General features: G+C 42.5%; 1 protein-coding gene across 1 annotated transcript in view; it reads right to left on the bottom strand.

The window, feature by feature from the left end:
• SDK1 (sidekick cell adhesion molecule 1) overlaps positions 1-12,747 on the bottom strand; it is a gene marked incomplete at its 5' end in the record, with an annotated part of 892,328 nt that overhangs the window by 156,462 nt on the left and 723,119 nt on the right. The window contains 2 exons of the mRNA XM_055340442.1: positions 801-993; positions 2,781-2,896. Coding sequence (XP_055196417.1) covers positions 801-993; positions 2,781-2,896 — 309 coding nt within the window. The remainder of the gene's footprint in view (positions 1-800; positions 994-2,780; positions 2,897-12,747) is intronic.

Genomic DNA, 12,747 nt, shown 5'->3' with positions numbered 1-12,747 from the left:
GTCTCTTCTCATCTCAGGTAGTTTTATACAAGTGTGCTACTATAAAATTTAGATCGCATGTAGTTTTACATATTTTTTTTCACCTAACACTAGATCATGACAATTTTCTCTCAAAAGTTTTTAATAATGACAAAATGTTTAGTATATTGTCATTCTATAATTTTTAAAATTATACCCATCTGGGACATTTGCATACTTTTCTTTCTTTCTTTTTATCCCATCACAAATAACCACAATGAACCTCCCTGTATGCGAGTCTTAGTGTACATCTGTGGTCATTTTCTCAGATAGCTTCACTAGATGATGCTTTCCACAGGTGTCAGCTGGCCTGGAGGCCGAGAAGGAGCTGGTCTGAGCTGACCAGATGGAGGTGATGGCAAGTCAGGATGCTCAGAGGAACTCAGGAGAGATGCCCCAGGGAGGGTCAGGGAAGGCATAGCTGGGAGGCCTCATGGGGTGTTCAAGAAGAAGGTACGGGGATTGAGAGTTGAAATCTGGGGATAGAGAAGTCCAGCAAGACCACAGGTGGACCACATGGCTGAGTCCAGACTGTTTCTCTTGCCCTCTGAGATCTTTCCACTAGCCTGGCTTCGAATCCCAGAAACCACCTTCTGCCACTCATTACTAATACTGCCCATGACCTATCTCACTAGGGTGCACAGTCTGTGAGCACTCTGAGGACATAAAGGCTCCTCATGACCCTCCTCGGACCTCATCCAGCACTGGTAGTGAGGTAGTCTGGACCTCCTTGACACCTGACTTCTGACTTTTGAGAAGACACATGGCAGAGGAGTACTCACTATCTTCGTGAGTCCATATGAGCTGAGGTGTGCTTGGAGGCCCATCCCCTGGAGTGGTGAAACACAGAACTGATGCGAAGTAAGCAGTGAACTTCTTCAGATTTGTTATATACCCGTGATGGACTCCGTGGAAATCTGGTGCAATGGTGACCACTGTGGTGGCCTCGGGGACTTCAGCTGGCCACGCCAGGAGCTGTGAGGGGACAGGTGGACAAAGAGATCCTTTTAAACTGCACATCTTCACTCTCAAGTCTGTATCCAAATTTTTATCTTGTAATTACTGTATCTTCAAAGAAAGCAATGTCATGATTAAGAAACTCCGTAAATCCTACATTTTATAATTTCACTTAAAAATATGGAGTTGAAAGGCTATCTCACAGATAATTGTACACAAATATATACATTTGTATATATTTTATACATGTATATATAAATAAAATATCTACTTTAAACATGTTGGAATAATAGACACTCCTCAAACCTTCACTTTTTCTTCACTTAAAGATGTTGTGGAGCATACATGGTTTTTTTTTTTTTTTAGCACTATGCAATAAAGACAATGCCATCTTTACTTGACTTAATCGGTACAATAAGACAAACACAATTATCAACAAAACATGAACACAGATATTTTTTCCAGATAGGCACCTACTCTGCCTCAGAAAGAAGCCCGGGATTCAATGAGAATGAATCTTAATTATTTATGATTTATGTCACACTAGTTTTCTGAAAAGAATTTAGGAAGTCAATTATAATTTTAAAGAAATATAGTATACATACATATTCCAAGGGAAGTTGTTTTAATGTTTGGGCAACATTATGTATGAGTGTGACTTTTAATTCCTTTGATACCAAACATTTCCAGGGTTAATTAGGTCTGAAGGTTGACATGCTGTAGGACACAAAGCGTATTTATATAGATCAAACCGACACTGAGCCATTGAATGAATGCTCCAGTCTTGCCAATAAGACTTGACAGGAAAGTCAAGGAGGCAAAATCATCTTGGTTGATCAATATGATTTTCTTTCAAAAAAGCTTCTGAGTGTAGATTCCTCTGGGGGAATCTAAAAGGAAAAGAAAAGGCAGGGCAAATTTCTAGCTACATCTGCCTTTCTAGTGAAAACAAAAAAGTGTTTTTGTAAGTTGAATCCAAACGGGAAAAAGAAGTGAACCACGTGTCTAAGGAAATAATACTCTCTGAATCTGAAATTACCAAGAATTCAAGCAGACTAGATAGAGTCCTTTCTCCATAAAGGTCTTCCCTGAGCTTACCTACTATTGCAGAACATAGTGGCTGTGATGTAGGTAAAACCAAGACGGGATCCCAAGTCTAACCAGAAGATGATCTAAAAGGTACGATGAACTACACTTTTGGAAATTGCGTCCAAATACATCTATGAAGGTAACATATTCTGGTCGTTAAGGAAAGTTATCTGGAGGTTATATAGTGGGAATCTGGGTATCTAATTCAAGCCAGGTAGGTGCCCTGAATTCACTGTCTTGGTTCTATAAACAGAACTCTCTCTGAACTTGAGATGGGGAGGGAATAAATATCTTTACCTGACAGAAATATCATTCACTGCATCTAGCACCCTTTGTTCTAAGTCTGTGGTCCTCTGAGAGGACTTCTCTCCAGAAAGAAGTGGTTTGTACAAATGCTGATTCCAATCAATTGAGATAGGTTTTCCACTGCTAATTTTAAAATAAATGGCTTTTCTCAAAAGAAATTGCTCTGTTACGTATGAACCATCCACTTGAAAACTAATAATTTGAGTTTTTGAACCAGTAGAGCAGATAAGGACTTGGATAAATGGTGACTCCCTCATCCCCCCGCCCAACCACTAGCACCAAAGCCAACACACTCTGTAACTTGATGCAATGGGTTCTTTATGAAATGAGGAGTGGTCAGCCTTCTCATTGGTCACAAGACCATGACATACCAGGACGGCCACCCAGGGCTCTGAACTAAGTCCATGTACCTTATATCCCTGGTTGATGCCGTTGATGAACTGCTGAGGTGGGGGATTCCAGAGAAACTGGATGGTTGTGGAATTCACAGCTTCCATCTGCACGTTCTGTGGGGGCGCAGTAGGCACTGTTCCAAGGCAGTCGTGGAAGACAGCAAAACAAACGGTAGGAGGCACGGTAGGGAGAAGAGATGAAAAAGAAACTCTTAACTGCCACTCCTGATTCACAGGCCATTACAGCATTGAGAACAGGGAAGTGTGATGAATGTTTCTGGAAGCTAATAGTGGCATTATGAAGAAAAAGAACTGGGCTATTTCTCATCTTGTGCTGGAGAATTCTTTAAGGTGTTGGTGTAAAAGTGGACTGGATCATCTCATTCCACGGGTGAGGCTTTCCCAGGAATCCCGAAATAAAAAGCGAATAAAAGCTTTCTCTGGTTCATTTCTCAGTGACTCAGTGTTTGAGATCCAGGCAAGGTTTCGAGAAACCCCTTCCCCCCTAGGTACCACCATGTTTCAAGCCCATTTATCCTTCATATGGGAAAAAAAGCATCCCCTCCCATATGGATTGTTCATTCATTTGGAGACTAAATTTCTCTTTGTCTATTACAGGGATCACCATTTTGTCTTCCTGTTATTGACCAGCTACACCAAATGGCCTGCCTTCCAGGAAGTCATGTTGGCTACTCATGCAACTGAAACAGGTACATTGTTCTGTGGAGCAGCAGACACCTAGGACAGAGCAGCCAACTCTGCCCTATGAAAGCATGGAAGGCTCTGGCCAGGAGGCACCTAGACTAGGTCTGGAAGAAATGTCTGAAGAGGGAAGGCCTTGAGAAAGGCCTTCTCCATTGGGGAAATAGAGTGAGCAGGACCTGGGACTATAAAACCCCAGCATACTGTGAGGAAACAGTGAGCATGACTAGACATGGGGTACATGGGGGGAGCTGTGCTGAGGATGTAGATAGGTTGCTTTGGGCATTGCTTCATGTGCCAAATACAATGGTTGATAAAGTACACGGCAGACCATCAGGAATCCAAAGGGTTTTGAAAAAGGCAGCCATGACTGACTGCTGGAGGACAAGAACCTCACTGGCCTCAAAGGAGGGGATGAGCCCACTGGCTGTGACATCCAACTTTCTGCAAAAGAAGGTCCTGTTCTTTCAGAGCTTGCTTCAAAAATAAGACACAGAAGCCAAAAGGATCCTCTGGCTCAAGGTAAAGACATAAAGACAACAGTTTCCTGGCACAGAACACACGGGGACAGAGCATGGTACTGTTAAAGATTACGAAGCCTCTCATTATTCTCTTCTCCAAAAGCTCATCTCATTAGGCAGAAGTGAAAAAAGCATAAAATTCACCCCAGCCCCTCAGTGTACTCCTCAAGTAACGCTCTTTTCCAAGCTGCTCTTGATGCTGGCTGCCAGGCCAATGGTCTGGTTCCCCACTCAGCATTTGTGGATTAAAAATAACTAAATAAAAATGGCCAGGGGGGATCACAGTGCTGAGGAGGTAGAATGCCGGGAAGAACGTCACTTCCCAGTACTGAAGCTGAACTAACTACTAAATCTTAAATTTCCTTGAGCCTGGAGGAAAGCCAAGGTCAACAAGGCAACCAGGGAGTCTGAAATGTTAAGAAAAGATGGGTCTCTTGGAGGGGTGAGGGTGCAAGTGCTGGCTCACCTGCGACAGAGAAGGATCAGGGGACACTGTGCAGCCAGGTAGGGGAAACTCAGCTAAAATTTCTAATGAATCGCCAGCACCTGAATGCGGGCTGGCAGGGCAGGACAGAGCATTCGGAGGCTGCAGATGCCCAGACAAGTTCGGTGCTACAGAGAAATGAAGGAGGGAATTACAAAGGCCTTCCCATTGGAAGCCAAGTGAGCCAGGAAGCTATGGAGTAGTATGTTTAAGGTACTGATGGGAAAATCTATGGTCCCGGGGTTCTTGTCCTGTGAAAGCACCATAAAGGCGTTTTCAGGGAGATGCAGATGGGGAGAATTCATTACCAGCACACCAGCACTGTGAAAAACGCTGGAGGAACGTGATACCAGACAGACGCCAGGCCTAGCTGTATGCAGAGAAATGGTGATTTCCAGAAACAGCTAAGATGAAGGCAGTTAGAATGGATTTCTTTTCTTATTTTGACTCACTCTCAAATATAGCTGATTGTTTAGAGCAACAAAGGTAGTGTTTCATCAGGACCTGTAGCGTAGGTACGAGTGAAATGAGTGGTCCTGACAAGATGAGAATTGGGAAGGAGGCTCTGGAAGGACACACTGACCAGATTCTTACATTATGCATGTGGTATGCCTCAAGATAAACTGTGATTCATTAAGGATGTCTGTCATAAACTCTGGAGCAATCACTAAATGAGTTTGGAAAAGAGATATAAAATAAGGCAAGCATGGGGGAAATGATGTAAATATGAAAATACCTAATTAATCCCAGAGCAGGTAAGCAAAAGGAGCAGAAAAGGAGAAAACAGGAGAGGGATCAAACAGAAAGCAATTGTCTAGATTACAGATTTTAACTTTATCAAGTCACATAAATGTAAACAGTCCATACATACCAACAAAAGACAGGCCATCGGATGAAAAGCGAGACCTGACTTTGTGGTGTCTAAAAGAATCTCACTTTAAAGGTGAAGACATAAAGAACTTACAAGTAAAAGAACAGAAAAAATACACTCTGAAGATATAATCCCTCTGGAGTACAGAGGGGCAGCACATGGGATTCTGCTGGTGATGGAAATAGTCTGTGTCTCGATCACGGTTGTGATTGTGGACTATGTGTGTTTATCGAAACGTACACAACTGTACCTTAAAAAGGGGGAATCTATAATTTTCTGTAAATTATATCACAGGGAATCTGACTTTTAAAAACCGCTGTAAGGGGGCACCTGGGTGGCTCAGTGGTTGAGCGTCTGCCTTTGCCTCAAGTCATGATACCGGGATCCTGGGGATCAAGTCCCACATTGGGCTCCCCGCAGGCAACCTGTTTCTCCTTCTGCTTATATCTCTGCCTCTCTTTCTGTCTCTCATGAATAAATAAATAAGATCTTAAAAATAAAAACCTGCTGTAAGTTTTTTGATACTTTTCTCCCACCATGAGGTGATGTCTGTGCCTGGGACCCTGGCATGCGGGCTCAGCAAATACTCTGTCCAGGACCCTGACACCACCTTGGCTATCCTGGGGGAGCCCAGCCTCGAGCCTTCCCTGCCATGGCCCCAACATGTGAGAGGATCTGTGTCCTGCCCTCTAGCCCAGCCCGGCCACCCTCAGACCGGGGGCCTCCCCTCCAGCCCCACAGCACCAGGAGGTGCTGTAGGACAGTGGTTGTCTTAAACCTCTGGTTATCTCCACTGAAAGAAGGGAAGACATGAAGAGGGAGAGACGAGGAAGGAGGAACAGGGAGAGGGAAGAAAAGTATCAGGGGCACCTGGGAGGAGACTCTGACGTGTTGGCTGCTTCTCCCAGAAGCCTCATTCTGCCCTGCCTTCTCATCAGCTAGGGTCACATCCAAGCACCAGGTTCAGAGTGGCTCTGCCTGCGGTACCCCTGCATCACAGCCCGTGAAGCTAGAGGCACAGTCCATCCCAATGTCCCAGGAAGGAGGTTCTGGAGCCCCAGAGTCCTTCCTCTTGCCCACCTGGGGCTTTGTCCAAAAAAATCACCAGTTGTCCTAGCCATCCTTTGGCTTCTTGTCACCCTAATTATTGTCATCGGAAATGACTCATGAATACAAGACGATGGAATTACAAATTCCCTAAAGTGAAAGAAAGAGCTACAACCAGAAAATCCTTGTCCAAGGTGTTTCCAACAGAGGCTGAAAGGCCTTAATTATTGAGGGCTATGGAGCCCTCCTCTTGCGAGGAAAGGCTCTGGCCTTGCTCCCAGGTAGGGCTTCTCTGCAGTCTTCACAAGAGATCTCAGTGCCTCGGTGGCCTCCCACTGCTCCCAATAAGGCCTCCAAGGGACATTTTCTCCCCAGATAATTAGCATTTAAAGTGCAGTTCTTCCCTTGTCCCTAACTGCAGACCTTGAAGAGGTCTGCTAAAGTGACAGGTGTTATGCTCTTTTGTAGTTTTCATTGCTCAAAAAGAAAATTCATTTTTTCTAGATAATTCCCCCTACAGTGATCCTAGTACACTCTCAGTCTTAAATTCAACACAGCTTTAACTGTCTTGATTCTCACAGCCAAGGACAAGGAGCCCTGTCGTGAGCACCTAGCACCCACGCTCCCCTAACAACTACCACAGGTGAATGGAGAAAGCACATGAGCAGTTTTAGAAACAGGAATTAATCTGATACAGAAAAGTCTGTGGCCAGGATAAAGCAATGGCTGAAGCTGGGATTTCTTGGAATGGGCAAGAGGAGGCACCACATGGCAGAGGAGCACCAGAGTTAATGATGTCTGTCTTGTCGATTCTCTGCTGTTCACAGCCGCTAAAAAATTTACAACTATTGCATTACATTTGAAAACTTTACCTGTGCATTGCATACTACTAAGTGAAAGATGCCAATCTAAAAAGGTTACATCCTGTGTGATTCTCACTAGAGGACATTCTGGAAACAGCAAAACTACAGAGGTAGTCCATTAGTGGTTGTCAGGGGAGGGGAGGGAGGGACGAGTAGGCAAAGCACAGGATTTTTAGGGCAAATTATTGTGTATGATGTCACAGTGGATGCATGTCATCACACTTTTGTCAAAACCCACAGAGTTAATGGCACCAAGAGTGAACCCTGATATAAACTACGGATTGTGGGTGACACTGATGTATTGGTGTAGTTCAACAACTATAACAGATGCACCACTCTGGTGGGGGATAGTGATGGTGGGGGAGGCTGTGATGGGTAGGGGGTGCACGGTCCATGGGGAACTTTTGCACCTTTTGCTCAATTTTGTGGTGAACTTAAAACTGCTCTAAAAAACAAAGTCTATTTAAAAAAATAAAACTAGGGGCACCTGGATGGCTTAGTTGGTTAAGCAACTGCCTTTGGCTCAGGTCAGGATCTCAAGGTCCTAGAATCGAGTCCCACATCAGGCTCTCTGCTCAGCAGGGAGTCTGCTTCCCCCTCTACCTCTCTCTGCCCCTGCTCCCTGCTTGTGCTTGAGCTCTCGCTCTCTCTGCCTGTCTCAAATAAACAAATGAAATCTTAAAACAACAACAAAAAAAAATTAGACATGACTTTACTATGCATTTGCTGAACCCAGCCATTGTTACACATTTCTCAGGAGCATCTGCAGGGAGGTCTCAGAGCAGCATAGCCCACAGCACTCTCCCCGACATCCCCATTCACCCAACCTCTCAAGTTCACTTTTACAGTAGTTCAAGCTGCTTATCACCAGTGAATTTGGTAGTTATTGTTAAGTGTGCATGGAATTTTTTTTTCAATTAATTTGCTAGTTATTTTTGACTGGTCACATATAGAGGGCGTGTGTGATTATGCTTATTTCCTGGTGTTAGGTGTTCCTCAATAAAATATGAATGACTTTTTAAAAATTCCCTTCTACCTCCTTCCCTTTCTTTCTTCCTGGCTAGTCATGTAAATTCAGCAAGATCTGATCCTTGATGGATTTCAAAATGAATCCCTGGTTTTAGAAATTTAAAAATGTTTTAAAATAATAAGCTACATAAATAAATCAACTCATTAAAGAGGACTGCAGCATTTTACAGCTTCAAATAATTGACTTTTTGAAATATTTGGGATCAGAGAGTACATAATTAATATTTATAGGTCATGAATCTTTCAGAATTTTAGTTCTTTAATCAAATAGAAATGAATGTGTCAATATTGCCTACTGCATGCTTTTTTTTTTCTTGGATTTTTCAACTCAACTCATTTGAAAACATCCTTAAGAATGCATGCAGCCACAACTTTCTGAAAAGCTGATTTCTGAAGTCATTAAGCCCACAGTCCACCATATGTACTTTATATTTAATCATATAAATATATATTAAAATCATTTATGTCTGTATTAGTAATACCATTTTATATTTATAGAGACATATTTCCCCAGCATAATGAACAATTTTCTAATTAAAGGGAGTCATTGGGGCGCCTGGGTGGCTCAGTCAGTGAAGCGTCTGCCCTTGGCTCAGGTCATGATCTCAGAGTCCTGGGATTGAGCCCCACATTGGGCTCCCTGGTCAGCCTCTGTCCCTCTTCCTTTGTGCTTGCTTGCTTTCTTTCTCAAAAATAAATAAGTAAATAAAATCTTTAAAAAAATTAAAGGGAATCATCAGGTAGTAAAAGTCAGATAGTAAAAGAATTTTCTGCCCAGGGAATGTCATGGCGATGCTCTGAAATTTAGATTTGCATGCTCAGATCATCTTCTCCTTTAGCCTAAATTCAGTATCTGATGGGAAAGGAACTGGATGAAGTGATGATGCCAGGCAGATCATGCCAGCACCTTTCCCCCAATAGCTGATCTTACCCAGACAAGATTAGAAGTGGGAAACTGGATGCAGCTACAAAATTGGAAGGAAGGGTATTTATGAATTTGGTTACAACTGTATCAGATTGAGTATGAGAAGTTGGTTACAACATCCTGCTGTTGAGCACTAAAGCCAACACTCCTCCTTGTAGCTGCAGAATCACTCCTCTTGTCAGACTGCGTAGAAGCTGTAAGAGATGTCTGGGACCAATGGAGCACGGGAAATAGGACAGGTATGGCTTCTGAATAACACTGGTAGAAGGTGTGTGGATGACATGTCAGATGACCCAGGGACAGACTTAGTGGAAGACTATTAAAGCAAAACTTTCTGATTAATAACTCCTTCAAAACAAAGAGTGTTATGTATGTTGTAAAATCATATACCTGTGTTAGACTGAGCGTCCTGTTTGTGAGGCATTTCCTGTATAAACTTTACTGGGGTGCTTAGTAGATACACCCAGAAGGAAGTGAGGAAGCCAGGACAGTGCAGAAGGGGGCAGCTAATCCCTTCCAGTTGTCCTCAACTGAGGCCAAGGGACTGGGCTTTTCCATGCCCAAAGCAACCAGCGACTAACCAACCATAGGCTGACCTGGGGGAGGAGGTGGGAGGTTCCTTCTGGAACCCTGAGCAGACCCTGTGCCAGTGCTGGGGATGGGCAGGCCAACCATAGGCTGACCTGGGGGAGGAGGTGGGAGGTTCCTTCTGGAACCCTGAGCAGACCCTGTGCCAGTGCTGGGGATGGGCAGGCCACCCAGAGGCAGTGATCGGGACCGGCACCGCAGTATACCACATACCAGACATGCTAGGAAGGATGATATGGGCAAAAAGCTAAATGGATATCGGGAATAAGTAAGGTGTCAAAGAACACATTTATAAGTTTTATACACCAAAGCTAACAGGAAGGCATAAAGATTGTACTGCAAAAGTCAACCTGAAAAGCCTCAGATTCAAGAAATTCATTGTTTTATTCACAGAGACATTATCTGTAAGAGGTGGCCTGTGGCCTTGAACTCTTTATTAAATGATGCTATTGGGATGGTAAATCTACTAAAATCCAGGACACTACAGTCCCACCTTTTTTTTGTTTTTGTTTTTTTGTGAAAGACCAAAAAAAAATGGCATCCCTTTTGACAAAAGGTTGTATTTTAGGGTTTGATGATAATGCTACATGTCAGGTGAGGTTAGAACTATCAGTATCATCCATCAAGCCGTCCAGGCACCCCCCTACCGTTTCCTATTTCAATTGCAGATGGAATCCTATGGGCTGTCAGAAAGAAGGGTCCCAAGTGTGTGTTAAACAAAGCACTGTTATTATCACTGTTGCTATTAGTTTTGGTGACTTGGAGTCACGTTGAAGATTTGTGGAAGCATGAGTTATTGGCACCAACAGTGGCTCCATTAACTGACACTTCTGAGCACCTGAGTGGACATGGTTGAAACCTTATAGAAACATCCTGACACATATGGGGATCAAAGCAGAAACTCACCTTGGTTATGGAGTTAACTGTGCACTGGAGATAACAGGATCAATTTTATAATTCTAAAGGAGTCTGAAGGGAAACTATTGAACTCTGAAGGGAAAATATTAAGACTGGCAACAACATCTATGTAGATCCATAGAAATACTCATTATTTTGAAATACTTGATATGAAAAACATTTGCTCAGAATCCAATCCATTCACCTCAACTCAAAAAAACGTTCAACATTATGTCTGTCAAAGAAATGAAAGGAAGAGCTGTTAACATAAAGAAACATTATGCCGTAAAGTGCTATTTAAAGAGGCTGAATTATCTGCATTCCGGTTAATGGCAAGGAAGAAGTTTCTCCTAACTGGGGAAAAGGTAATAAATAATCTTCTAACATGTGACTACCTACTTGTGCAAATACTTTCTCATCAATGGTAGCTTCCATGTATTGGAAGAGGTTAAAAGTCTGCATGCAGTCTGAATGGAGCCATCTCAAGAATAAAACCACATATTAAAACCATGACGTTCACCAGTCAAGGTCAAGTATCTCACAATACATCTTGAGAGTTCTGATTGGGAAGGTTTATGCAAATTCATTATATAATAGTTTATCTTATATTCTCCAAAGGTGACCAATGAGGCTTAAAAAAATACTGTTATGAATCCACGGACTGACAGGTATTTGAAGCATTTCACTTCATTGCAATTATTAGTGGTATTGATTTTCATATTTTCCCATCTTTACGTAGGGGGAGTCTCTCCAGGTGAGGATGAGTCTTTTTGACAAGCTGTCCCTAATGTTTAATAGTTTCTTTGCTTTCCGAGAGGTCAAGATCTTGCAGGCTCATCTTATATATTACCTGCTGGATACCTGACCTGGAATCTCTGTTTACTTATCCAAGAATGCCTGTGTTTTTTTTTTGTGTGTGTGTGTGTGTGGTTACTGGGAAGCCCAGGGCTACTGCATTGGTTCCTATTTCTATGACTTTTTTAAAAAAATTCTTTTTTTTAAGACAAAATCATCATACTACTAATTCAAATTCAAAGTTTCAACTTTCAACAAAAATCTCAGTTCCCAATAACATCAACATAATACTTCTTTGCTTTACCTCATAACTCTCACGCAATAGTCTTAAAATGTAAACCCAACACCATCATTACCATGTGACTGCTGAAAACAGTCTCAGACCTTTTTCTCCCCATTTTTTAAAAGATTTTACTTATTTGTGTGTGTGTGTGTGTGTGTGTGCGAGAGAGAGAGAGAGAGAGAGAGACCCCAGGATCATGACCTGAGGGCAGATGCTCAACCGATGGGGCCACCCAGGTGCCCCCCAGTTTTTGTTTTTATGCCTGGAGTATATCCTGTTAGGGATGTATAGTCAAGTAATCATAGTTTAAAGTGACTTGAAGTAATCACTTTCTGTTTGTTATGCCACCAATTTAATATATGCTTGTATTCATTTCTTTGAATTTTACCTTCAATTTTTTAGTATTTTATAAATATTTGTAAGTTAATTTAGTTTTATAAACAGATAGATAGATGGTCTCAAAGTTGCTAAGAAGCCCTATTTCTGCTATTATGCTCTCTTCTTTCTCTGCAGGGATACCGTGGAATTTCTAGGAAAACCTAGAAAGCAGCACAGCACAGTGGTTTATGAGCCAGAGTCTTGCACCAGGACCTTGGAGAGGGCCTTTCGGTAGGTCTTGTCCTATCATGGAGGTGCACAGCCTCAGGTACAGGCCTTCCCATCTTTCCATTTGTTTGCAAGTGTCTCATTGGAATAAGTTCCTACAAGTCAGGGGGTTGACGGTTTAGCCAGGTATTGGCATCAGGAGTTCTACCAGTTTGGGGTAGAACATGAAAAGGAATTAGCAATATTTTTAAATGAGACAGATAATTTGCATTTTGACATATTTAAAACTTACAAAGCATTTGAAGTAATGGAAAGACTTTCCGCCCCAACCTGTTTGATAGTGAACTACCAAGGTAAGTCCCTCAGTCCCCAGAATCTGTGGCATGTAAGTCATAGAAAGGACATTGACCACCTGACCACAATACAGCCACAGA

Source organism: Nyctereutes procyonoides, unplaced genomic scaffold (genome assembly GCF_905146905.1).
Source record: "Nyctereutes procyonoides isolate TBG_1078 unplaced genomic scaffold, NYPRO_anot_genome, whole genome shotgun sequence".
In the NCBI taxonomy this organism is placed as follows: Eukaryota; Metazoa; Chordata; class Mammalia; order Carnivora; family Canidae; genus Nyctereutes; species Nyctereutes procyonoides.
Note: the sequence above shows the minus strand (reverse complement) of the source record. Positions and strands in the feature narration are given on the sequence as shown.